General features: G+C 42.2%; 1 protein-coding gene across 2 annotated transcripts; it reads left to right on the forward strand.

Annotated features, from left to right (window-relative positions):
• The first annotated feature begins 213 nt into the window (after positions 1 to 213).
• IFNGR1 (interferon gamma receptor 1) lies at positions 214 to 21714 on the forward strand. 2 transcript variants are annotated; one of them, XM_034765563.1, is made up of 7 exons: positions 214 to 527; positions 10033 to 10147; positions 10392 to 10564; positions 13230 to 13363; positions 16402 to 16579; positions 17433 to 17548; positions 20459 to 21714. In XM_034765563.1, exons 1-7 carry the CDS (start codon positions 434 to 436, stop codon positions 20975 to 20977), a joined length of 1329 nt encoding a protein of 442 aa, XP_034621454.1. In that variant the 5' UTR covers positions 214 to 433; the 3' UTR covers positions 20978 to 21714. The 2 variants fall into 2 exon arrangements, with proteins under 2 accessions (XP_034621454.1, XP_034621455.1); XM_034765564.1 differs by lacking the exon at positions 214 to 527 and adding an exon at positions 7095 to 7739.
• Positions 21715 to 26798: the final 5084 nt, after the last annotated feature.

Here is a 26798-nt window from a genome sequence, read left to right on the forward strand (position 1 = left end):
TGGCTGAGTTGATGGGTGGGTGAGACAGACACGTGAATTCTGCACGTTTGGGGCTGCCCCCGCAGTGGTAATTCCCTGAGTGTTTGCGTTGGAGGAGCGCACCCGTGACACGTGCTGAGCTGCAGGCACCGGAGAGTTAACCGGGCGGGCTGCCGAGCCGGCGCAGAGCCTGCCCTGCAATACGACAGCGCGGCGCACAGACGCGGCTGCACTGCGGAGTCAGACACGCCGCCCAGACCGAGGCTGGACTCGCAGCCCGCCCTGCCCCTCCCCTACCCGGGCAGTCACGTGGCCAGAACCGGGCGCGGCGGGCTGCACCTTCCCCACCACTCCGAACTCGGAGACGGAGACGTCGCCGGGCCGTGGCTGCTGCGCTCGAGCCCGGCTCCCCCTCGCGCCTTCTGCTGGCGCGGCCAGCGCGCCCCGGGCGAGGATGCGGCCTGTGCCGCCTGCGGCCGCGCTTCTCTGCCTCCTCCCTGTGCTGCTGTCCCGGAGCGAGGCCAGCTCCGGGGAACTCCCGGAAACAGGTACGGGCGGCGGGGGGCGCTAGAGGGGCCGGAGCGCTATTGGGGGGGGGGCAGTATTGGGGAGCTGGGAGCAGTAACTGGCCAGCCCTTAAGAGTTCAACTCTCACATCGGACTCTTTTCTTCTTCCCTTCCCCCAATAAGATGGGCAGAAACCCATGGTATTTAAAAACAATCAGAGAGTGGGTCTGCCTCTGCCCCCTGGATTCTGAGCCTGAAGGGGGCACTGGGCTCTGATTTCAATCTCTTCTTCCCTAGCCACAAACAGCTAGAAATGCACATTTTGCTCTGTAAAGGGGTAATTGGAGTCTCATGTAATCCGTGGACTCCAGAATCTGGGGCTTTAAACAACAGTAGTGCGGTGTTCTGAGGGAGGTTGTTGACATGGGGGTGGGAGGAGGCTGCGGTGGAAGGGGAAATAGTAGCAAGGGAATAGGGGGAGGCAGTTATGCTGGGGTGGTTGGGCAGGAGAGGGATGTGTTTTGGCAACGGGGCTGTGGTTGAGGTAGGATCTGGGGTAAGAGAGAAGACTTCTGAGTGGTCATGGTGGGTTTTAGAACAGGATGAGCGGCTCTGTGTTGCAGATGTAGTGAAGACAAGGTTTTGCCCGTGGTGGGTATGTTAGGTCACAGAGGGCATGTTCTTGTGTGGCGGGCGTATCTGAGTTTGAGGATGTGGAGGGTATAGCATGTTTGTTTCCTCCTTTTGTTTCCACTCTTTATCCCTAATCTCCCTCGTGATTGTTCTGGTTTTGTTCAGATTTCCTGCCTACGAAGAGTGTCTTGGATAGCATCATAGCACTGAGCTTTAGGATTTTTTTAAAAATAACTTGCCTCCAAACGACTTCCGTTTTAGGAAGAACATCTGGCTGCAGCAACTGTGGGCAGAGCCATCCTGTCCATAGGACAGATCGGGGTACCCTCCGCTTTGGGGGGCGCTGCACTTCAGGACACAGGGTCCAGGGTGACTTGGACGGTTAGCAGGGGGCCGTACCCGCAGGCACGAGGAACCTCCCCCCCCTCCACTCCTGGCATTGCTCGGGGTGGGGATGGAAGCCAGAAAGAGGCAGGGTGGAGGCTTGGGAAGGGGTGGAGTGGGGGCAGCCCCTGGGCTGGAGGGTTGTCTCTGCCCGCACTCCCCTAGGGATGGCCCTGACTGGGTCTTGTTAGAAGCCAAAAAAAAAAAACTGCCTGGTTGAGGCTTGTCGTCTTAATAGCATTGTATAAACATTAACAGGTTTTAAGAATGATTGTTATATGCAAGTAGAGCTCAAACAACACTTTTCTTTAAAAATGGTTCATATAAGTGTGTTCAGAGCTGGTAGAAAATCTTGCTGAAGTGGTTTTGAAACCTGTCTAGTCTTAACTGCTTAAATGATGTTTAAATCATTGCAGTTGCACCTAATGTTAAAGAACAGTTAGATCAGGCCTTGTATATTATCCTTCCCATGAAAAGATCAAAACACTGAGACATATATGCAGGGTTGTGATTTGGAGTGGGGAAAGGTAGTGATACTCTTCCAGACTCTGCCCACCTACCTGACACACTAATAATAGTCCATTGTGTAGATGTTTATCTGCTTCCCCAAAGTGAGGTCTGAAAACATACACTGACTCTGCTGATCTAAATATATTTTTGCAGTAACATATCAGCTGTGCATAGTTATGACAAAGACCCAAGTCATCAATGCCAACAACCAAACTAATTTCCAGTCAGCACAGAATGAGTTGTAATGGGCTTCAGTTGCAAGAAGTTTAGGGACATATAAATCAAACTTGCCGTGATGCTGGACTGGAGTAGGTTATCCACTAGAATAGCCTTCTAGAACAAATGATTCTAAGATGTAATCTAGTTAGTTTTTTATGTGCCCTCAACACCAAATTAGTCTCTTGGTTATCACTCAATTTAGAATCCCCTTAATGTGACTTATGCAGTACATAAAATAAAAATGCTTAATTGAGAAGGTGAAATTATAGAAAACATTGAGCATACACTGTAATCCTATATAAAAGGAAATGTACCACATTATCTTGATTTCCTTTTATTTCTGATTTTTAATATTAAAATTAAACCACATTTTAAAAAAAGTTAATCATCCTTTTTAAAGTTCCTGCACTAACTTTCTTAAATGTCTCATTTTGGATCAGTGCATCACTTATTTTGTTGAGCTCTTGATCACTCAATCTAGGGAGCATTAATTAAAAAAAAATACTCTCAGCTGCACTTAGTTAAATACTTGCAGTGGATTTAGAAAGGGTAGTGAGTAGAAAAACTGTACTTTTGCATGGTTTTGCTGAAAGAGCGAAAGGTGACATTTAAAATTCCATTGGATTTTCAGCATCATTTAGTAAGTTTGTTTTAGACTCATTGCTGTTGGTTACAGCATGTGTTGGGATGCTGGAATATATATGGAATATTAAGGTATACAAGGTTACTTCTGAGTATTCCAAGAACACACTTCACTGAAATTATCCTTTCCGCTCAAAATTTGGTCAAGGTAACCTTGCCTGTACAGTATTCTAAGTGCATATAAAGTACACTGTAAACAATAAAACCCAGCTCCAGTTGGAGTAGGAATATTTTTATGTACTTTTAAGATTGAAGGACAAAGTTCTGTAGTATTTGAGAACATGTGCCATAGTAAAGTCTAATTTGCATTTGTCCTTAACATACATGGAAAAGAATTCTTTGAAACAAAGATGCACTGTTTACGTTGCCACAGAATCAATGCGGAGAGTTGTTTTTCTTCCTTCTCCCAGTCTTTCATACATGGTTTCGGTTCAGACACAAACTTCATTGTAGCAACCTATACAGCTAAGGCCAAAAAACAAATGACAATAATGAAGCAATAGTTTGAGTGGCATCGAGGTTTTACTTCTGAAATATTTCTGCTTATTTTCATTTTGTTCCTTTCTGCTTGTAAATGTTTAAGTGTGTAAAAGCAAGTGTTTTCAGGCTTTTCAATATTAATACTTCGATTAAACATTTAAGAGGATTTTATAATATCTTAATGGCAGCTTTTTCAAGGCTGGTTCAGAAGGGCAAGATGGGATTTATATAATTCCAAGTGATAGAAGTATTTAATCAGTTGCATTTAACTATCACATTTCACCTGCCCTCAGCCCACTAATCTATTTCCTAAACTGCTTCTAACATTCCAAACTTCTGAGCTTCTTAAAAGACATTAAAAATAATCAGTTAGAAATGTTAACTTTCTAAATGTGGAATTTCTCTTTCAAAATTACACCCATCTGATGTTAAGTACATGGATACTTTTCAAAGGCAGTAACAGATTTAAGTTCAAATCACGTAACTCATCAGGGCTACAAACAGGTGGTTATTCCAGCAGAAGGGGGAAATGGTCCCTCCTTTCTAATAAGCAGGCTGTGAAAAAAGCTTGTGACATGTTTAATGTGACATACAGACTAATGCAGATAAAATTTTTATACTATACCTTTTATTCTGTTTGTATCTTACATGTATCTTTATGGGGATTGAAAAATGTACCTGACTGCTAGCCCCAGGACTATCACTAGCCAGTATGACAAATACCTGTACAACAGTGGTCACCTACCTGTAGATCACGATCAACTGGTTGATCGCGGAGCCTCTGCCAGTCGATTGAAATCTCCGGTCACTAAAAGTTCGGCGGTGCAGCCTGCCCTGGCCCTGCGCTGCTCCCGGTAGGAGCCTAGTACTAGGGCAGCCTAGTACTGCTATCAGGTACACTATTAGTTGAAGCAGCAGAAGTCTCTACAGTGGACCTTGTAGAAGGTTCGTGCCGGGGCTCGACCCACCTAGGCAGGAGGGGAGCCACACCGACTCATTACCGGTGGGGCAGCGGTATAGTTCGCTGGGTCAGCGCTCCTACCCTTTGGCACAGGACTGAGTGACACACAGTTAAAGGGGCTCAGGCCCCTTTGGTGCAGGGGCTGAGCAGCAGTACAGGGGGAAGCCTGCCATCCATGAGCGGGGGTGACGGGGGGGGGGGGACGGGACGCAGGCCCACCCACTCCACTGCGTCCCAGCCCGGGGCCCTAGCAGCGGCCACTGCCACTGGGGTCAGTGCGGTGTCCTGACCAAAACACACAAACATCGGCTCATACATGGCTACAGCCTGACCGGGGTCGGCTACCCCCGGGCTACTTCCGGGTTCCCCCTCAGGGCCTATCTCGTCCGTGGCACCGGGCCCAGTCCAATCCACCAGCATGGGTTCCTCTCAGCCGGGGCTGGGCGGCAGGTCCGGCAGCTCCTCGGGGAAGTCCGGCCAATTGGACCCTGGCAGCTCCTCTGGGTAACAGCAGGGGCGGAGGGGCCCTGGTGGCATCTCACCTTCGGGGTTGGTGTGGGGGAGTTCCAACGGCTCCTCCCAATGACGGGAGCGGACGGGTTCCGGTGGCTCCTCCTCGTAGTGGGCTCGGGGCAGCTCCGGCCAGTTAGGGCAATGGCCTCTGAGGTCTCCCGACCGCGAGCTCCTGGCCACATGTCTGCTCCCCGCAGCAGCTGGGGCCTCACTGAGCTCTGGCGGCCGGCTTTTATACTTCCTGCCCCGCCCCTTGACTTCCAGGGGGCGGGGACAGGCGGCGGTGGCTCCGCCTACTTGGGTGTCTGTAAGGGCGCTCCCTCTGCTGGGAAGGAGGGGAGCCACACCTACTCACTACAGACCTATATGTTCTACCCATGCTGATGTCTCTCATGCAGGTGTCAGTGTAAAGTCTGCACTCAAATGTGAGGAAATGCCAGTATTAAGATTGCCTGCACAATCTTAATTCACCCTCCCTTGTGCATTTTGAAGACCATTTTTTTCCCACAGGATTCCTGCCTCATTCAAAGCACAACAAGATAGACATACTCTGGAGATGAATGTGTTCTTTAGTGAAGGTGACTGTAAGACCCCTTCTTCATTTGTTTCAGAAGTTGGAAGGTGGTGTGTAGTGAATGACGTAGGGAACTGCAGGTAGAGAAAGGATGGTCTCATGGTTAAGCCAATTGAATGCTACCCCGAAGAATTGGATTCTATCTCTGCCTCTGCCTCAGAATTCTTGTATGATGCTGGGCAAGTCACCTAAACCTGAACTTTGCACAGGTGGTCATAATTGTGTGTACCTCATTTTCTGGATGCCTGACCTGAGGTCTGATGTGCCGAGCATTCAGTAGCTGCAATTGTAGCTAATCAGAGTAGTGTTTTGAACATATAAAATGCTATAGAATCCAAAGCATTCAGAAAATCTGTTTCTAGAGTCTCAATTTACACACCTAAAATTAATGGATACTTTTAATCTTAATCTTTGTGTCTTAATTCCCTATCTGTAAAATAGGAATAATACCCCTTCATTTCACAGGGGTGTCTAAATTAATTCATTAATTAACCAGATACCATAGTGACAAGCACAATAGAAAGCCTATGAGGGAACTAAAAATTCTGCCTTCAGAACAGAATTTGAACAATGGATGTAAACAAGGCCCGGGGGAGCACAGTGAAGAATGAGGAGCACCATCCCTCCTGTGCGCTTAATGAGGCAGGGGGATTGTGGAAAAAATAGAATATGATCATGTAATTAAAGACTGTACATGTGCAAGGGGGATGAATTAAGGTCCCATAGGCAGCCATAATTCTGGCATTTCCTAACTTTTCAGTGCTTGATTTTGCAATCTTAATATTTTTAATGTAGTTTTATTTCTGTAATAGTATGTTAATTTGCATTTGTATTCTGCATGGTTTATTGCAGCAAGTATTGTATTTACTGCTAGGCATTTTAGAATAGATAAATACTTTGACACTTTTTTTCTTGTGGTTGAGAATCTACTGCTGTTTCCAATAACTGAAATGTCACCTTGTGTGTGTTAGAGAATGACTAAAACCACTTTCAAACATTGCACATATTAAATCCTTGTGGTCTCATTCTTAAGATGAGGGAAATGTTTTTTTACTTTCCCTTATTAGTATAACATGAAGCAAAGTCTAGGCTCTCTAACATATAGCCCCAAGTCTATCTGCTATGTTTTGTAAATAAAAACATAATCTGGCAGAAGTCAGGTTTGAGTTATGGTCTATTATAACATCAATTTTATATACAAAAAACTACCTTAAAATAAGATTGCAAAGTCAAACATTTAAAAGTTAGAAAATGCCAGAAGTAAAATTTCCTATTCAACCTTAATTTGGCCCCCTTGTGTATATGTATTATGATAATCTCTAACTACATGATCACAAACCATTTTTTTTTTTTTACCATACGACCCTTACCTTAATCAGTGCACAGGATGGGTGGTGGTTAGTTTGAGGAAATTATCCAGTGTTACTCTTAGGCTTGTAACTTAGAGTTTGGCCTCATGCTGTGTTTTTGAACACCATCCAAATGCTATGCTGGATACAGAATTATTAATTTCTAATGCCTAATTATTAATTAGTTTTCTGTGGTATTAATGATAGTAGTAAGAGTGTCTTATGAATGTATCTTCACAACTCCTCTGAGATAAGTTATCCTCATTTTACAGATAAGGAACCTAGGCTACAATTTGAAGAAGTGTCCACTAATTATGGTTTCTTCCACGATTGGATACCTAACTTGAGAACTAGAGATCCATTTTTAGAGTATTCTGTATTTTTAATAATTGTATATGTTCAAAGCAATGTACAGACACTAACCAACCACTGCCAACACTATGAAGTAGACGGGTAAATATTATACCCATTTTTAAACACAAGGAGACTAAAACAGATAGTGACTTGTGCAAAGCCACAGAGTGAGTCAATGGTATAACCAGAATTGGAGCCCAGGACTTCCCAACTCCACATCTTGCTCCTAGAGCAGCTGCAGTTCCCATTGACTTTACTTGTAGTTGAGTGCTCAGCAACTCTGAAAACAAGGTCCCATGTCTCAAGTTGGGTACCCAGAAAATGGGGAATACAATGTGAAAATCTTCATTTAAGTGACTTACCCACTATAACATACGCAATCTATGGCAGACATGTGGATGGAACCCATTTCTCCTGGGTGGCATTCAGTTGCTGTTGAAGGCAATCCTTTCTCTTTCTGCAGTCCCCTAACTCATCCTCACTCTCTCCACACCTTGTAGTTCTACAATGGATGAATCAGATGTCCTACAGACAGCTGCATTCACTACACAACCCTGATTCACTCGCTGAACACTTTCCAGGACTTCTAGGTCTCCAGCATTGACCTCTACCTCTTGAGCTAAAGCAATACCTGGTATTAGCAGTATGCTGTTATCTTATATGAACCAGCTACAACTAGAGGGTGATAGTGTACACAGTTTGTCAGAGCTTACATGACTACTTTCCAGACAGCAGAAATATGTTGGAAATGAGAAATCCTGGGTTGTACTCTTAACTCTGGGGGGGAAATATAGTCTTGTGTTTATAGACAGCACAGCCAACTACATAAAGTTTGCATATTCTGAAAAGCAGTGTGACTAAGTAGAAATGCTATGAGATACGCATTCTGGTCCTAGTTCTGCCTGAAATGACAGTATCCTCATTATCTTTAATAATAAAATGTGTGAAAAGGAAGGCTCCCTTAATTTAGGATTTATCACCCCATTCAGGGGGCATGTCCAGTGCTTTTGCTGTGATATAGGGATCCCTACAGGTGGGACTATGCTGGAGATTAAACTTTGGAGATATTAGAAGTCAATCTCTAACAAGCTCCACTGAGCACATGCAAATAGCATTTTTGAAAGGCTTATAACTCTGCTGAATTTGGGTGGATTTTCATGCTTAATGTAAATAAACTGAAGGAGAGGCACTCTTTATCAATTTTTCAGTTGTAGTAATGATAGGTATTACTTCTCAACCAACAGATGCTATAAACACTTCAAACAGATGTGATTATTTTTTTCCAAGTTGGTGTCCCTCTTTAGAGGTAGGGGAGGGGGATCAAAAAGCATATAATTTTTTGATCACTTGGGGTGTTCTGGCTATCTGTTTCAGGTGAGCAGCGATACTTCTAAGAGAAACTCTTTACATCCTCTGTCTTGTAATTGTTTAAGTGTCTAAGCCTGGACAAAGCCTGAAAATCCACTTAGGAGGAGGTTTTCCTAAACAGGTGTCATCAACTTCTGCAGAATTTAAGTTGTTTGGGGTTTTTTCTTTTTTAAAAAAAAAAGTAACCTCACCCACCTGAACCCTATGGAAAACAATGCAGTGTAACCTTTCGGTAGGCCTGTCTATGTGAGGAAAGGTGCACTATTTAAATTAAGGTGTGATATATTTTTTTTAAACCCATTTATGCCTGGTCTAAGCAGGCCTTGCACTGTTTTAACTAATAGCGTGGAGGTTTTTTTTTTTTTAATGCTGATGTAGTTAAACCAGTTTGTGTGGACATTTTTAAATCAATTTTAAACCTGTCTTCTACTGATAACTTGCCCCTGTAAATTTACTAACAAGTTAAGTCAATTTAAACTTGCTAATATAGGGTTTTGTACACACAGTTGTACTAAATTGCTTTAAAATTCTGTTAAATTGGCGCAACTTCTGTGCGTAAACAAGACCTAGTCTGCTTATAACTCCAGTGTTGCTGCTGCTCAAAGCTGTTAAAAGCTGTAGCAGACTAACAACAAAAGTCTTGTCAGTTTTCACTGCTGCTGTTCAGAACCCTGTAGACTGTAGTAACATTGAAAAGAATCATGTTAGTTTCACTGCTTTTAGGAATTATGAGCTCTGAGCTAGAAACTGAAGCATTCATTTAGCTGGGGACCCAAAAATGGAGTCCAGAAGATAGATTAGTGAAGACACAAACCCCTTGCAGCAGCCAAGAAGCTGAAAGGAGTAGAATAATGGGGATTCTACAACCATCGCAGGAGCTGACGTCTATGTTTAGAGAAAGAAACAGTAAATGCTCCTCTTCACGTCCCATAGGCAGCCTTTGAAGGTGGGTGCAGAAACAGCATCACCCCTTACCAGCAGCTGGAGGGGTAGGAGATAGCCTATCCTCAGGGCCATTACCTGGGGCATTACCTCAGCTAGTGAGAGATGGGGGTTCATCTTTCATATTTGCCTTTAGTTATTAGGCTTAATTCTTCTTGGGATTCAGGAGCTTGATATTTCCAAACCCTCTGTGTGAGTGGATGATTGGCAGCAGAGTGTGTGTGTGGTGTCTGGATAATGAAATCCAGTATGGAGAGAGAGCGAGAGAGAGCGCTTCTTGAGTGGAGGCAGTGGAAGAAGAGACAGAATATATACTGGAGGTGGGAGAACGTAATATAGGGAAAGAGAGAGAAGAAAGAGAAACTCTGAGGCATTCAGCTCACTCTTGGACAAAAAGGATTAACTGCCTTTTTGTGTAAGAAGAACAGAAAGTCAGTCTGCCAGGCTCTTCTCTGTTCATATAGGCAGCAAGCAGTCTTATCTTAATGACTTCTGAAGTAACTTCCAGTAAATGCATTGTCTTCTGAATACTTCAGGAATATTGATGGCTGTTCTCATACATCACAAAAATCTACTCCATCAAGGTACTGATTGTTCTGTTTGATTGCTTTTTTTAGTGCCTCTGCCAACAAATGTTGTAATAGAATCCTTGAACTTCAAGACTGTATTGCGCTGGGATTACATGCGCATGCCTACAACCCCTCACTTTATTGTGGAAATCCAACCTTATGAGTAAGTTTCCATGTCTTGCATTATACCTGTACCTTATTTTCTTTAAAAGGCATTCATGTAGTGAGTCCTTTGATTTTGCCATATGTCCAGGAAAGTTTTATTTCTACACAGTGAAATCATGCCGTCCCTATGGAATTCAGTATGAGTGTAAATGAAGACAGAATTTGTCTCCATTCTGACATCTGTATTGCGTAATACATTGGCTGTAAAAATTACATTAATTACTCTTTAATCTATTTTACAGGCTAGGGAAATATAAGCCAGTCAGCACCTGCATGAAGATAAGTAAACATTATTGTGACCTCTCTAATGAAATAGAAGACCTGAGTCAGTCTCACTGGGCTAGAGTTAAAGCTTTCATTGGGTTAGAAGAGTCCGAGTACGTTGAGACCAAAGAATTTGTTCTGCGACGGGATGGTAAGTTTAAATGTAAACCTAAATTTTACATCCAGTAAACTGATTTGAGATCACTTAGATGAATTCATAGTATTTCTATTAAATTTAAAGATTAATATAAATATATTTCTGGTGCAATATTGTATGTTTGGTTAGGAATATCCTAGTATAACTTGGGGTTCAGGATGAAAGATGAGCATAACAGTTGCTTAGGAGCACTCTTTATAGGTAGTTACTTGTATGGCCCCCTCACTAATGTCTGAACACCTTTCCAAATATTTTAAAAAGAGAAGTGGTGCTGGTGATGCACTCAGTGGCATGCTTTCCTTATTTTGCTACTATCCCAACGCCCCAATGTGGGGTAGGGAGACCACTGTTGTGCTTGGAAAGTACTGCCTTCTTAGACATTCCAGAAGTTGCTGTATTACAATGCTGGGCGATCCCTATTCAATGTGGCTTCAATTATCCATCTTCTGATCAACCAAAACTGTTACCTTGAAGCGGAAGTCCCCTGTAGTATGACTGCAGAGCATAATGTGCTGTGTTGAAAGTTATGCATTGCAGTCCTTATGCATATAACAATCTCTTTTAGGATTATCCAGATACATTTAATGTACTTTTTTATAGTTGGATAACTAAGGATGTACTGCATATATAGTTTTCAATTATAAAATGTTTTGGGCGCATTCAGAATCAATAGCATTTCATTTAGATTTACACAAAAAAGGATAATCTGCAGGGCCCTTGGCTTATATAAATTTTAAACTTTGTATAAACCTTTCCCTAAATTCTTTTAGTGCTCAATCCTTGCCTTAAACTTAGATGTCTTGAGTTCTAATGGGCTAAAGGTTTAAGGGAAGTTTCATCGCATCCATTTCCAATCAGGGCCGCCCAGAGGGGGAGGCAAGTGGGGCAATTTGCCCCGGGCCCCGCAGGGGCCCCCATGAGTTTTTCAGGGCCCCTGGAGCGGGGTCTTTCACTCGCTTGGGGGGCCCCGGAAAACTCTCGCAGGGCCCGGGCCCCCGGAGCTTCTTCCGCTCCGGGTCTTCGGCAGCAGTTCGGTGGCGGGGGGTCCTTCTGCCCCGGGACCCGCTGCCGAAGTGCCCTGAAGACCCGCGGCAGGGGGGTCCTTCCGCCCCGGGACCTGCCGCCGAAGTGCCGGGTCTTTGGCGGCAATTTGGTGGCAGGGGCCCCCTGCCGCCGAAGACCCCAGGACCCCTGAATCCTCTGGGCAGCCCTGTTTCCAATGCCTAATCTCTTACATAAATTGATGCTACCTTTTTATGAGCAACTTTCTAGCCTGTTGTCCTGATAATTCCTGAGATTATTTTTCAAATTTAATAATCTTGGTTTTAATATGGTGTTCTTAGATTCTGCATGATACTCGAATGAAATCTCATCAGTCAATAGTACCTTGCTTTGTGCTTTAGTATCATGTATACATGATTTGTTTTGCTTTTCTAATTGATGTCAAGGAGCTGAATTTTAAGGCCTTATATATGTGGGGAAAGTTACACTGGTTTAACTAAAATCAGGGATGGGTGACTGGCAGCCCTGGGCCACATCTGGCCCTCTGATTTGTTTTATTTGGCCTCCTAACCAGGGGCGTAAGCATAGGAGGGCCTGGGTCAGCTGTGTTAATACCCAGGCCCACCTAAATCTGAGCCTGAGGAGGCAGCTCTTCCAGTGTCCAGAGTGAGGAAAGGGGCAAGAAGCTCTGCCAGCGTGGAGCCAGAGGATGGCCAAAGGGGCGAGGCTCTTTCCACTGCCTAGAGGAGGTTGTTTCCTGGCACCTGGTGGAGGCAGCAGCTCTCCAGTTTTAGTAGGCTTGTTGCCTTCCTGGAGATCATGGAGCTGAGTGTGGGCAGGCAGGTGTATTTCACACAGCCCAGCACGGTGGTATCAGTGGAGGACTTGCTGCTCTGGCACATGTTCTCACAGCAGCAGCCAGGCGAGCTGCCTCAGGACAGCAAGGACTGCTTCTTCCTTGACCACAACAGCTTTGTCTTCTGCTATATCCTGTAGCCTCCCTTTTTTTTTTAATTAAAAGGCTTGTCAAAGAGTTTGTGGATTTTGTGGCCCTTGGCTACATTTAAATTGCCCGTTCCGGTCATTTTTGAACCAGTGCAAACTGTTGGTGTGAAGAATTTTTGTTTTTGGTTTAAAAGTGGTTAGTTCCAGTTTAGCTTATATCTGTTCCTACTTGATGTAGCTACACTGGGGGGGGGGGTGGGGAAGCCACCCTTTAGCCAAAATAAGAATGTGTAAGCACTTGTAAACGAGCATCATGTCTGTCCAGTTGTCATATCCTTTTTTCTGTTCAGTGCCTTAACCTTTTGCCCATTTAGACCATTTGACACTTTTTTCAAACCTCATCCGTATGTTAACATAGAAAAATGTAAAGTTTTATAAGTCCTCTGGCAGACATTTCTGCCCAGTGTCCTCACTGGTACTGCCCATTCTTGCTAGATTTATGCCCATCCAAAAGCATATATTCCCTAAACCAGGACTCAACTCCTCTGCAGCATTCCTCCCATCAGGTATGTAATCACTCATTATTCTGGCATGTCTTAATTTTTCCTCTTGAAAATGAATGATAAATGCCATATCTGTTAGCTCTACATTTGTCTTTGAATTCTGTATCAAAATCCTTCAACCCAATAGTGAAGGTACACCTTTGTTTCAGGAAAAATAGGACCACCGACTCTGAATGTCTCAATTGAGAGAGACCAAATCAGGGTTGAGATTCGCCCCCCACGCGCTGTTCGAAAATATAAGGACTTCACGTACAAGGTGTTTCTCTGGTCCAATGGAGAGCAGGTATGTTTTAAATTGAAAGTTTCAGATTGTATTTTGGCCTTTTTTACAAAAACACTTAGTTTTAGAAAGAGCATATATTGATAAACAATAGGTTTTTATTACCTTAATTTCTCTTGGATGTGTGTGTAATTTTCTTTAAACTATTAATGATGCAAAACTGAATCCCTGAAATGTTGAATGTGGAACCTTAACCATAGCCCTGTCCTTTGAGTATCCATTGCAGTAATCTTTAATTGCGGTCACGTGCTATTATTTCTGTAGGACCCCTGCTTTAATAAGTCTACCTTTTGGACACTTAATCCATTTAGGTTTTTCTTTCATGTTCCTCATTATGATGATTTGAGAATCTTTTATTGAATAGAGAGAGCTGTTCAGTATTGGCTTTTATCCTCGTAGTTAAATGTGTTTGTCCACTAACTTGTTCACTGAATCCCACTTATCCTTTCCAAATAATCAGTCACCACTATGGATTCGAAGTACATCCATTAATTTGTATGAATTTATTGCATGATAATGATACACAGAATTTGACCCCATATAAGGCAGGACTCAAATGTTGTTCTGTGCATTGAGCTACCTCATTCACTGAACACCCTCCAGTCTTCTCTGCATGCTGAATGAAGCAGCTGTCCTCAGGGGAAATGTTTTCGTATGATCCAAAAATCTGTGCCAGTGCAAAATTGGGAGAGTGGGGTTTTTTAAATAATCTAAAAATTACTGTACTCTGTGTAACATCTACATCCTTAATTTCAAAATCAATGCTCATCGGACAGTTTAAAGGCACATATCCAGTCTAGGGACCACCTCTGTGGAAGATTTAAAATGTATATCCTTATCAACTAAGCCACTAAAGCAGAGGTGGGCAAACTACGGCCCGGGGGCCACATCCAGTCCTCCAGAAATCTTAATCTGGCCCTCGAGCTCCCGCCGGGAAGTGGGGTCTGGGACTTGCCCCGCTCTAGCCAGGGAGCGGAGTCGGGGTCTTGCCCCACTCCGCACGGCTCCCGAAAGCAGCGGCATGTCCCCCCTCCAGCTCCTATGCGTAGGGGCAGCGAGGGGGCTCCTCATGCTCCCCCCGCCCCAAGTGCTCCCCCTGCAGCTCCCATTGGCTGGGAACCGCAGCATGCAGACATCTGGCCGCGCCTCTGCGTAGGAGCTGGAGGGGGACATGCTGCTGTTTCTGGGAGCTGCCTGAGGTAAGTGCTGCCCAGAGCCTGCCCCCCTGACTCCCTCCCATGCCCCAGCCCTGATCCCCCTCCTGCGCTCCGGACCCCTCTGTCCCAGCCCGGAGCACCCTCCTGCACCCCCAACTCCTCATCCCCAGCGCCCTCCCCGCCCAGCTAGAGCCCTCACACCCTCCCACATCCCAACCCCCAATTTTGTGAGCGTTCATGGCCCGGCATACAATTTCTGTCCCAGATGTGGCCCTTGGGCCAAAAAGTTTGCCCAGCCTTGCACTAAAGCAATACAAAAAATCTTGCAACACTTTTTTAAATAGTAAATGAGAGTTTTGCTCTGAAAAAATGCTAAGCCATTTATGCTCAGATTTTTTTTTTTTTTTTTTTTTAAGGGAAGTTTATCTCTAGGTGGAAACCAGTTCAGTCTGACAGGGGAAATTTTCTCAGTTTATAAGCAACTGAAAGAGCATTAAAATGGAAATGTTTAAGCAATATTAGCTATTCTATCCCATCTGTAATTACTTCACATTTTGAAAACTGGCTCAGTTCAAAATTGGATTTTTACAAGTCCTCAGGGGACTTCAAAAATTGTGTTCAAAATATTGGTAACTTTATATGTGCCCACTTTACTCCTTGAAATATGCTTTAATGTTGAAGGAGTGATTTCCAAGATATTGCGTTTTCTCTTTTGCTCAGTTAGGATGGTGGATGAGTCCCTGGGAAGAAGATCAGGAAACAGGCATGTTTCATCATAGGCTAACATTTTCATAAGCACCTAAGTCCCATTTTCAAAAGTGACTTAGGAGCATAAGTGGTGTTTGAACATCAATGGGATTTAAGAGCCTAAATTATTTAGATGCTCTTGAAAATTTTACCCATGGGCACTATGGTCTAATATGAGTTCTTAATAATGCTAGAAGTTAGAGCTGTTGCCTTGCAAATAGCTGTTAGCTGAGATGTACGGCTTTTGCAGTGCAAAAAGATGCAGGAGCCACAGGTCTGATACCCAGCACTTCAAAAGTTCTGGCACTGTAAGGTGACAATACTATCTTTGTCAAGTATCAGGGGGTAGCCGTGTTAGTCTGTATCTACAAAAACAACAAAGAGTCTGGTGGCACCTTAAAGACTAACAGATTTATTTGGGCATAAGCTTTCGTGAGTAAAAACCTCACTTCTTCGGATGCATAGAGTGAAAGCTACAGATGCAGGCATTATATACAGACACATGGAGAGCAGGGAGTTACTTCACAAGTGGCGAACCAGTGTTGACAAGGCCAATTCAATCAGGGTGGATGTAGTCCACTCCCAATAATAGATGAGGAGGTGTCAATTCCAGGAGAGGAAAAGCTGCTTCTGTAGTGAGCCAGCCACTCCCAATCCCTATTCAAGCCCAGATTAATGGTGTTGAATTTGCAAATGAATTTTAGTTCTGCTGTTTCTCTTTGAAGTCTGTTTCTGAAGTTTTTTTGTTCAATGACAGTGACTTTTAAATCTGTGATAGAATGACCAGGAAGATTGAAGTGTTCACTTACTGGCTTGTGTATGTTGCCATTCCTGATGTCCGATTTGTGTCCATTTATTCTTTTGCGGAGGGACTGTCCGGTTTGGCCAATGTACATGGCAGAGGGGCATTGCTGGCACATGATGGCATATATGACATTAGTGGATGTGCAGGTGAATGAGCCCCTGATGGTGTGGCTGATGTGGTTGGGTCCTCTGATGCTGTTGCCAGAGTAGATATGGGGACAGAGTAGGCAACGAGGTTTGCTACAGGGATAGGTTCCTGGGTTGGTGTTTCTGTATATATTGAGTCAGTATTGTAAGTTCAAAATAATTAATCTAACTTTACTTTTCTTTCAGCTCGAAGAGCTTGAAGCAGGGCCATGTAAGAAGCATCTATGTAGCATATACATTCCATTTTTTTCTCAAGATTCCACCTACTGTGTTTCAGCTCAAGGACGTTCATCAATTGTTTCAGATCGAGGATTTTCCCAATCAAATCAAAGTTGCATTCATGTTCCTTTAAAACAGCCACGAGGTAAAATAATTTATAAAAATCTGAACCATATTTCTGAAGACTTTTAACTGGCATTGTATTAATATTGTCCAGCAGTTGTATGGCTGTCATTTTCTACTTGATTAGTACCATAATTTGTTTCAGTTGCAGCTAGACAGTTGTGTAATTTACTGAATAAAAAAATGGATCATTAAATTAGTTGGAATTGCACAAGTGATATTCAGTTGAAATTTATAACTAGTAAAAATGTGTAGGCTTTCCTGGGTTTAAGGTAACCATAAGCTTGTGATTAAAAATATTAAAGCAAGTGGTTTTTTTTTTTTTTTTTTTTTGTTTTTTTTTAAATGAGGGAGGATGGCTAATCTTCCTTACTATGTGTTCTCTCAACTCTGGGTTCTGAATTCTCCTGCCTTTGGAATTCTCTTATTCATAACTCCTGGGGCAGCCCCATCCTCCTCATTATACCAAACTAGGGCACACCTGGACTGGAACAGGAGAGCTGGGCCCAATTCTATTTAAGGAACCAACTCCACTGTTACCCTTATGTCTGTAATCAGTAGTTCTACAATTCTTGTGTTTTGGAGCACTTTGTTTTTTAAAAATATCAAGTTATTTATCCACATTGAATCTCTCTACAGAGCAGAAACAGCTACAATTTGCTCATGCATTTCTTGTCTTCATAATTAAAGAAAACATAATCAATAAAAAAAACCCTAAAGCTGTTTTTAAAGAATTCTCTCGGCCCAAACCATACATTTAATTCCAAAATGTACACTCCATTGTGAAAACCCTAATTAGTCGCTCTAAAGAGCCATTTCTGTTTTAAGATTTTTGTTTTCCAAACCTCTCACTCTATTTTTCTCTAACTTTCTAGACTTTAAAAATATTATAATCAGTGTTGCTGTTGTCATTGGCGTTGGACTGATTTTGGCCATGTATTATCTTTGCAAGCAACTAAAGAAGAGAAAAATTGAACTACCCAAGTCTTTGGTAAGTTTATAGTACTGTTCAGTAGCACATTTGGTGTCAGTCTGTTATTGTATGGCACATTTAAATATCTAACAAGCTTAGTCTTACAGCTAGTATTTTTATTGAAATACCTAGTGGGCAACATGTAGGAGAAAACAAACATCAGTAAACAAAACTGAATACTGTATAGCCACAATATTAACTAACTAAATAGCCTTCGTCACAATATCTGTCTGGGTTCCTCAGTTAAATCCTTTGCACTTGTCTCATCTTTCCACCATGATCTTATATGTGCTCTGAATCTGTAAACCAGTAAGCTTTTTACTCCAACTAGATACTTTGTATTGCCTTTAATACTAGACTTTCTCCTTACTAACGAGTTTACTCCAGTAGGCGAGGTTCAAGTACTTAGTTTCCATTCTTAAAATAATTAACTTGTGTCTTAATTGCATTTATTCTTATGTTACTGGAAACGCCTTTGTGATGGGAGGAGTGGTTTGTCATGGAAGCTGGACTCCTTGAATTGCTAAATTCTTTTTGAAGTCACTGAGCCATATTTTATAAGGAACCTTTAGACCTATCTTCAGTAAATCTGGTGATATTCGTAAACCTCTGCGTAGGGGAGTTTTTTTACCCTTCTAAGTACTTCCTTGTTTTATGGCAAGAGAAATAGGTAGGTCTGTGGGTATGTCTACGCTGCAATTAGACACCTGTGGTGGGCCCATGCCAGGTGACTCGGGTTAAGGGGCTGTTTAAGTGCGGTGTAGATAGTCAGGTTTGGGCTCTAGCACCATGCGAGTGGGGGAGAGTCAAGTGAGCTCGGTCTGCAGCCCATGTCACCTGGGACTGGCCTGTGCCAGCTATCTAATTGCAGTGTGGACATACCATGTGTGTGTACCAGGGCTTGCTTTGTTCAAAAACTAACTGCAGAGACTAACTATTCCACTATTAGCTGCAAGAACCTCTCAGCGTTTATAAAGAAAGCCTCTGTCACTATAGTATCCATTGCTAACATGACTGTGTAATGTAGAGGCAGTATAAAGAACTATATTATAACATAACACTGCAAACTCAAAGGAAGTCAAGATTAGATGATGATAGTGGTCTCTTCTGAACATCTGTTAAGAACAACATCAAGATTAAGGCTCCCTTGCTCACTCATAGGCATAGTCTACTGTTAGAAAAAATTGTAGAGATCTTTGACGCTGGTGCTAAAATGTTGGAAGCTGCAGTATAGCCAGGATGCAGATATTTTACTCATTATCACAGATGCAGAATTTGTTCTCTTGTTGCTAATAGCTTTTACAGAATTTCATTTCAGTTTAATTCCCGTGGTTCATATTCAGGCTTAAATATGGAATTCTCTCTTTACCCTCCAATTATAAGAGATATTGGAGTTGGATTTGTAAGCTGCTCCAAGGAATTAAATGAATGTCAGAGCATAAAATATTTTAAGAGTGAAGAGAGGAGCTTTGTGTTTACACATATCTCAATTCCTATTTCTATCTAGTGTATATCTAGATCTTAACATCCAGTTTCCCGGTACCTGGGAGGGAGTTAACTGTAATTTGGTTCCAAATGTTGAGACTTGAGCTTATGTTCATTCCAGGACCAGGATACTTTTAACATGTTGGACTTTTAACTATTTTGTGTCCTCCTAGAAGTAGTAATAAGATTCTCTTCACCACCCTCCCACCCTGGTACAAAAAGTTAGGGATTAACTGCAGCACTTCATAACAACTTGGAGATACATGAACACTCCCCTATATTTTCTGTGACTCCTTCAGCAGCTTTTTACCCAGTGGCACACTCAAAATGATCTGAAAGTGGCATGTGCAAAAAATAGATCCTGAATATTTGTCTCCATTAGAACAAAAAGAAGTGACAAATGTTTAGAGAGACATAGCTGCCAAAAAAGGCGGCAGGGCTCATGACAGTTTAAAATTACATTGTTTTCCATCCCATATTCCTCAGTTTCTAGTCCCAAGAAATTGAGAGCCCTAAAGCACCCCTCAACTCATCTTTTTTCAGCAAGTTAAAATCAGCCAAAGCACTTCAGGTGCTCTTGTGGATTAATTTTCAAGAAGAAATATCACTTTTAACATACCTAATGATTATAAAAGGAATGTTTTAGGGCTCTAATGTTGTTGTAAGACTATGTCTACACTACGGACCTTTCAGCAGCACAGCTGTGCCACTGTGAGGTCTACCATGTAGCCACTCTTTGCCTGCAGAAGAGAGCTCTCCTGCTGGCATAATTAAACCACCCTCAATGAGCGTTGTTGTTGGCAGGAGAGGCGTAGCGCTGACCACACCAGCACTTTTGCCAGTGAAACTTATGTTGGTCCAGAGGGGGGGCGGGTTTCACACCCTGACCAGCAAAAGTTTTACTGATAAAAGTGGTGGTATAGACAAAGCCTAAATAACCTAAAGAGCCCAGCTTTCTGCAAGTGAAGTTGCTGGGCTGGAAGTTGGTGAAGAAAATGGCTAGTTTCAGGATTTGACTTCCTTGTAGCTGAAGCTTGTAAGATTGCTTAAATAACAGGAGTAAGAGGAATATTTCCTGCTTTTTCCTCCTCTTTTCTTCTCGTTTACGTACCACTACCTCTTCTAGTCTAATGGGTGATGAAACCTTTTTTTAGGTCCCTGCTAGGTGGTTATGGAATTTGTGACATCTCACCTAAAAAGTCCAGCAGGTCTGTTGGTGTCAAAGCCATACACTGATGTCAACTGCTGATTTCCACTTAACTCAACTCCTATTTGAATTCAGATTTCCTGAAAGGAACATGTAGTTAAATTATCACGTGTATCCCTTTTTAAAGCATTATTTTGTCTTGCCTCTAAACTTTGATTTATAGAGACAGTAAACTAGATTATCACTAAAACATATAATTTATGTATAACTAAAAGTACCTCCTCTTTATTTTCAAGGTCACTGTGATACGAAATCTGAACTCGCGCAACGTTTTAGAAACAAAACCAGAAACAAAATATATCTCTGTCATAACCTCATCATCATCCAAGCCAACGCTCTCAGTGAGTGACGAGGTAAACTTGATAGACCAAGTAGACCAAGTTAAAGAAATAGGGACCCCTAATCCTGAAGACTGCAGTGAAGAAACAGACACTGTCAGCTCCCAGGAGATATCAAACAAAACAGAAGAGATGTCTATCCAAGAAAGCATTGCTGAAATGACCCCTGATGATGAAGAAAGCCCAAGAGTGAAAGAGAATTATTTTCATTCTAATAGTAGCCAAACGGAGTTAAGTAGTATTCCTTCAGACCCAGAGCCTTCCAACATGGAGGTGCAAGAGTCCCTTATCCTAAAGAGCTGCAACAAGTTTTCTGGTTATGACAAACCTCATGTAATAATGGATCTCCTCATAGATGTTGGTGAAGAGGAGTCTGTGATTGCATATAGGCATCCTGATGAAGTGCATGAGTCATGAAGAGAATCATTTGAAGACTACAGGGAGTTCCTTTTTGTGTGCACAACATAGACATTTAGAAGTTTATGAACATCTTAGTCCAAATGGGATTATCAGTGTGACTTCTTAGAGCAGACTCTTAAAATTGAAGGGAACTCAAATGGAAACTGCAACTAGTGTTGTCTCTGACAGTGCAGAAAAGGGGGAAGTGACTGCAATATATCAGTTCTGCTATGAAGGTGTGTGTCTCACATTAAGCCACGAGGTGGTTTGCCTTTGACATTTTCCTTTAGGCTGTTAAAGAACTATCTTTATACGAAAGGAAGGATTCTGCAGTATCTTCTAAATAAAGTCCATTGAAGAATCGTCTATACACCCATATCAGTTTGGGAATTCCTGACTCCATGGCCAAGGACCAATTATATTGGAGCCTGTTTCTCGAGCTAGAAGTGCTGCATGGTGGGTCATAAATCTGTACATCTGCACTAATTGCAAGACAGTATGCCACCCCTTCAGAATGCCTACGTTATACATTTACACTTATTGACACAGCTATTTCGTGTGCTTATAGCTTTATCCATGTTTTGTGTACAGAAGTCATATTGTGCAATCACATCTTATGCTCTGAGAAACCTGTATGTTAGCATGCTACCTGACCCTAATTGCAAAAGACTGTTGAACTCTTAGCTGCACTGTTTCTAAAGAAGCAATACTGTTAAGCAGCAGTTATTAAAAATGTTTAGCATTTTTCCTCTAAAGCATTTTTATCCTAATTCTTAAGATATATGTGGATTGCTAATAATTCCATTGCACTTTATGGAAATAACTGTTTTCCTATCAAATTGAAAATGCCCATTGAATAGGTTTTTTTCATCTTCTTGAGACAACGGAATATTTTTTGGTAATTTGGTGTAGTTAATTAGATCCCCTGATGGAACTCTGAAGCATGAAGCTATCAAACTGAAGATAGGTTTGGATTTTATATCTCAATTCTTCACTACTATTTAAAGGCCTGTAGACACAATGTGGAGACAGGATTTTATTGTGTTGCTAGAAGTGTTTTAAAATGGATCCAAACGAAGCTAGGAAACAATACAGGAAAAAGACTGGAAATATAAGCTTCTTGGTGCCATATGGATTGGAGTTTCCACGTTCAGTTTTGCTTCAGGAAATTCTTACTCTCTAAAAGGTAGTTAGTGGCTGCTTCATATACCTCTCACTCTGACCCCCAAAGGTATCTTAGAAATAAAAGTCCAAAGATTGTTCATTCTTTATAAGAAATCTCATGCCAATTGCATTCCAAACCATTGTTTTAATATCTGTACTTTAACTTTCTCCTAAACTACTTAGCACTTTCCTTTTGCATGGGCCTGGCTTCTTATCAATTGGATGGACAAGAAACATGTTTTTAAATGTTAAGCTTGTTACAAAACAAAATCTTTGTCTCGAATGAAATGAATATGAGTTGCATAGCCATTTCTGTTCATAGCAGTCAGGCTCTGCAACTACTATGCTTGGGGGAATTGTGCCCCACTGTGCATGCACAGAAACATGTATCCCCACAGATTCTCTTTGCTTCCCCACAGAAAAATGATTTCTGTGGGGAAGCAGAGACACTTCACCAGTGCTCATTCACACCTCCCTGGCAGGCACTGGGAGCAGCCAGGTGAGAGGCAAGTCGCTGTGGGGGAGTGGGGATCTGGGGATGCCCTGGCTGCCCAGGGACATTAGTCCTAGCTGAGGGGAACGGGGGGGGGGGGGAAAGGGGGAGCAGTAGGATGGAGACTGAGTTCTCCCTTCCCTGTCCAGAGCAGCTGGGGTTGGGTCAGATCAACCTCTCCCTTTCCGCAGTACTCCTTCCTAGGAAGTCATTTCCCATTTTGGATGTGTGCAACCAATTGTTCCTTCCTAAGTGGAGTACTTTGCATTTATCCTTATTGAATTTCATCCTATTTACTTCAGACCATTTCTCCAGTTTGTCCAGATCGTTTTGAATTTTAATACTATCCTCCAAAGCACTTGCAACCCCTCCCAGCTTGGTATCATCCGCAAACTTAAAGAGTACTCTCTATGCCATATGTTTTAATACTTTAAAAAAGTAGTATTAAACTAATGTTTCAGTTGAAAGGCTTGTTTCCTTGCCATAGGGATAAAGCGTCTCTTGTAAAAGCTCCATCATAAATAAACAATGTTTGAGTTAAAAACAGAATACATATGTTTAAGGATTATTGGATTTTCTTTAACCTTTTCAGGTGATACTATGTAACAATGCTACCTTTTTTTACTAATGGATTTTAAAGCTTCTCACAAGATTTCTTCCAGAAACAACCATTTAGGTTAAATAAGCAGGTGACGATTAAAGGCAGATTCAGATTTGAAATGCACCCTTCATAGGTCCAGCCTGCCCATGGCCCTTCCCCCCCCCCCCCAAATAATAAGGAAAGGGCATCCGGTCTGAGATCCCGGTTTTGGCCCATCGATGTGGAAGCAAGCTTCTACAGTGCAAACCAGTGTGTGTAGTGTATGCTATAGTCCAGCTTAGAGAAAACAGCTGCTATGTTCTGTCTTGGGTACTATGGCCACAGCACCATAGCTTCTGAGTGCCTTACAATCTTTAATGTACTTATCACAAAACCTCTTTGAGGTAAGGAAGCACCATTATCCACATGTTATGGTGGGAGAATTGAAGTACAGAAAGAGTAAGTGACTTGCCCAAGGACAAAGAAAATCTGGCAGAGCAAGCAACTGAACTCAGGTTTCCCAAATTCTAAGCTAGTGCCTTACCACTCCTCTCTCTTGAAAATGTTCAAGATGCTTATGCAGCCCCATTGCAGTGAATGGATTAGTTGTTGCAGCATACAAAGAATGCTGGGCTGCTTTGAAACTGCCAACCTGTTCCAGTTACCTATTATGGATGAGCTTTAAACAAAGTAGTTTAAGTTGTCAGTAAAGACGAGTGTTTGAAGATTGAAATTACATAAATAATAAACTACCAGTTTAAAGCATTGATGCTTTTTCCTAGGGACATATATATTACAATATGGAACTTGCGTTGGCTTGGAGAATTACTGTACAGTAGAACCTCAGAGTTATGAAACCTCAGGAATGGAGGTTGTTCGTAACTCTGAAATGTTCGTAACTCAACAAAACATTGGCGGTTCTTTCAAAAGTTTCCATCTGAACACTGACTTAATACAGCTTTGAAACTTAACTATGCAGAAGAAAAATACTGCTTTCCCTTTTTTTTTATTAGTTTATGTTTAACACAGTACTGTATTATATTTGGGGGGGAGGGGGGAATTGTTTTTGTTTCGGTCTCTGCTGCTACCTGATAGTGTACTTCCAGTTCCAAAAGAGGGGTGTGGTTGACTGGTCAGTTCGTAACTCTGAGGTTCTACTGTTTTAATGAGACAAGGTGGGTGAGGTAATATCTTTTATTAGACCAACTTCTGTTGGTAAAAGAGGACAAGCTTTTGACCTTACACAAAGCTCTTCATTTTTGCTCCTCCAACTTTTAGATGGTTATTAGGCAGAAGAACTTGGAACCTGGTAACAGAATTTTGATATTGGGGCCATCCAACATCTAGTGTAAAACAAAACCTGTAATGTAAAGCACTTACATTGCACCTCCCATGACAATATAGTCTACTCATGATTAACCCATCTAGTTTAAAACTTCTGCTTTCAAAGCCGCCACTTCTGGTAATATGGAATGAACTATCTGTGGACACGCTTCCAGTAAGATGAGTAATACAATTGCCTTAAGATTTTGAATTCTTACAGGAGAGCAGTGCTTATGCAAGTTTCAGAGGTTGGGCAACTTAAATTCATAAAACCAGTATGTACAAACACAGATCTTCCTTGCAGCTGTTTGCAGTTAAATATTTATCCTTTCCATTCTCCAACTCAAAACTAACCAATTTTACGGTTGTATTAAAATGTAAAGCAAATTGAGTAACTAGTTAAACTAGAAACAGTTTAGGATGACTGAGGAAACGTTTTTGCTGGTTCATACTGTTCAGATTAGCACAGTAGTCTGCTTTAAATAAAGATTAAAAATCAAGCAGCATACTGTGTAATACTGAGTTGTTCCAGGATCTAAGCATACAGAGGTGGGGAGGAGTGTACATACACAAACTCCAGCTGAGCCCAAGTTTCAACCTACAAGAACTTTTAAGCCAAGTCACAACCTCTGCCCCTTTCCCCTGGACAATTGTAAGGATCTCTTACAGTGATTTAATTTTCAGATTTGCAAATGGTGGTTGACTTAATGATTTGTATTAAGCACCTAGAAGCCCCATCGTGCTAGTCGTACAAATGGAGAACACAAAGATGATCCCTGTCCTCAGGAGCTTACAATCTAAGTAGAGCTGCATTTACTTAGCTTGCGAGCTCTTTCATACATGCTTCATCTTCAAGTATATGTTTGTTTGCTCTCTCATTGAGTGGAAGTTTTGCTGCAGGCTCTGTGAAATATTTTGTTTGTAACCAGTCGGATACTGCAGAATTGTACCAGGTTGTATAAGGAGCCAGTCCCAACCCCAAAAGTGCTGTGTGTGTAGCAGACTCAGCACTCCCGTAGGGCGGCCTTTTAACAGTTGATGAAAGGGTACAAAAGCAGCGCTCAACAGCAGAAAAGCAGACACAATGCCAGATGTGGGCCGCAGGACGAGCCAGATAGAAGAATCCATCCAGCTTTCTGTCAGCTGTGCTCACAGGAAGAACGAGGAAGAGCCTCTACCCAGGCTTGGACATGTGGGAGGAGACCAAAGGCTTCTGAAGGCCTCTTCCCAATGGGAGGGGAGGTAGGTGCTGCTGCGAGGATAACTTAAAAGGGAGGGAGTGGCAGCAAAGAGGACAAGACCAGCGGGCCAAGCACTACATAGGAGCTGTGAATGTGCTGCTAGGGGCTTTTGAGGCGGAAGGGAATGGAGTTCATTGATGAAGCCAGTTCCTTGTTCTTGTCCCTACAAACTTTGGGGATAAAACAGGTCACATAGAAGAAAAATGTATTGGCCTCATACCTGACCTAGGGAGAGTCTGGCCTTCAAATAAGTCTGTTTCTATCAGGCAGAGGTATAGTATTTTCCTTCTACAAAGCCATCCTCATTTGAACCAAATGATTCATAGATTTGGGGCAGTTAAACAGTTATTCAGTTTGACAATACTGTAAGTTGTTAAACTTCTGACAAAGGGGCAGGAGTTTTATTGAGGAGGGGTGATTTAGCAAATTTACAACTTGTTAGTGGCTAAGGGCTATGGAACTCTTGTTGAATATGGCTCAGTTGATCAAGAGTCGTCACTGTCGTATGGTTGTGTAAGTGGCCCATGTTAAATGCCCAAAGGATGCTCTGCCATGTTTGTAGTGATGGTGAAATATGATCCATCCACCCCCACCCCCATCTGCCATTCTTCATCGCAGTCTGTGTGTGAAAGACAGAATGGGCATGGAGTCTCCCTCTCCTTAGGTTTGAGATATCTTGGTGCAGCAGTAATGGGAAGCTTGCGTGGCCACTGCTTGTGTTGTACCTATCCAGGCCTAAATGGAGGTTTCTCTTCTCCACCACAATCACTCTGGCACTTTTTTAAAAAGCAGAAGAAAGTTAATTCCACGCTGAAATAAATTTGGTATCGCTCATGAAATAATTCAGATTTTTTGTTGCTTGACTGTGTCCAGGTGTCCCAACATACAGAGCACCACTTATTAGTATTTTGGCATAGTTTAAGGTTTCACATGATGCTAAATAAATATTTTAAATGAAAGTAAGTAACTTATTAAATATATAATAAAACCTCTAACATACCATCCTTCACAGCTCCAACCTCCCCACCTTTTTTCGAG

The sequence above is a fragment of the Trachemys scripta genome, chromosome 3, assembly GCF_013100865.1.
Source record: "Trachemys scripta elegans isolate TJP31775 chromosome 3, CAS_Tse_1.0, whole genome shotgun sequence".
NCBI classification, from domain to species: domain Eukaryota; kingdom Metazoa; phylum Chordata; order Testudines; family Emydidae; genus Trachemys; species Trachemys scripta.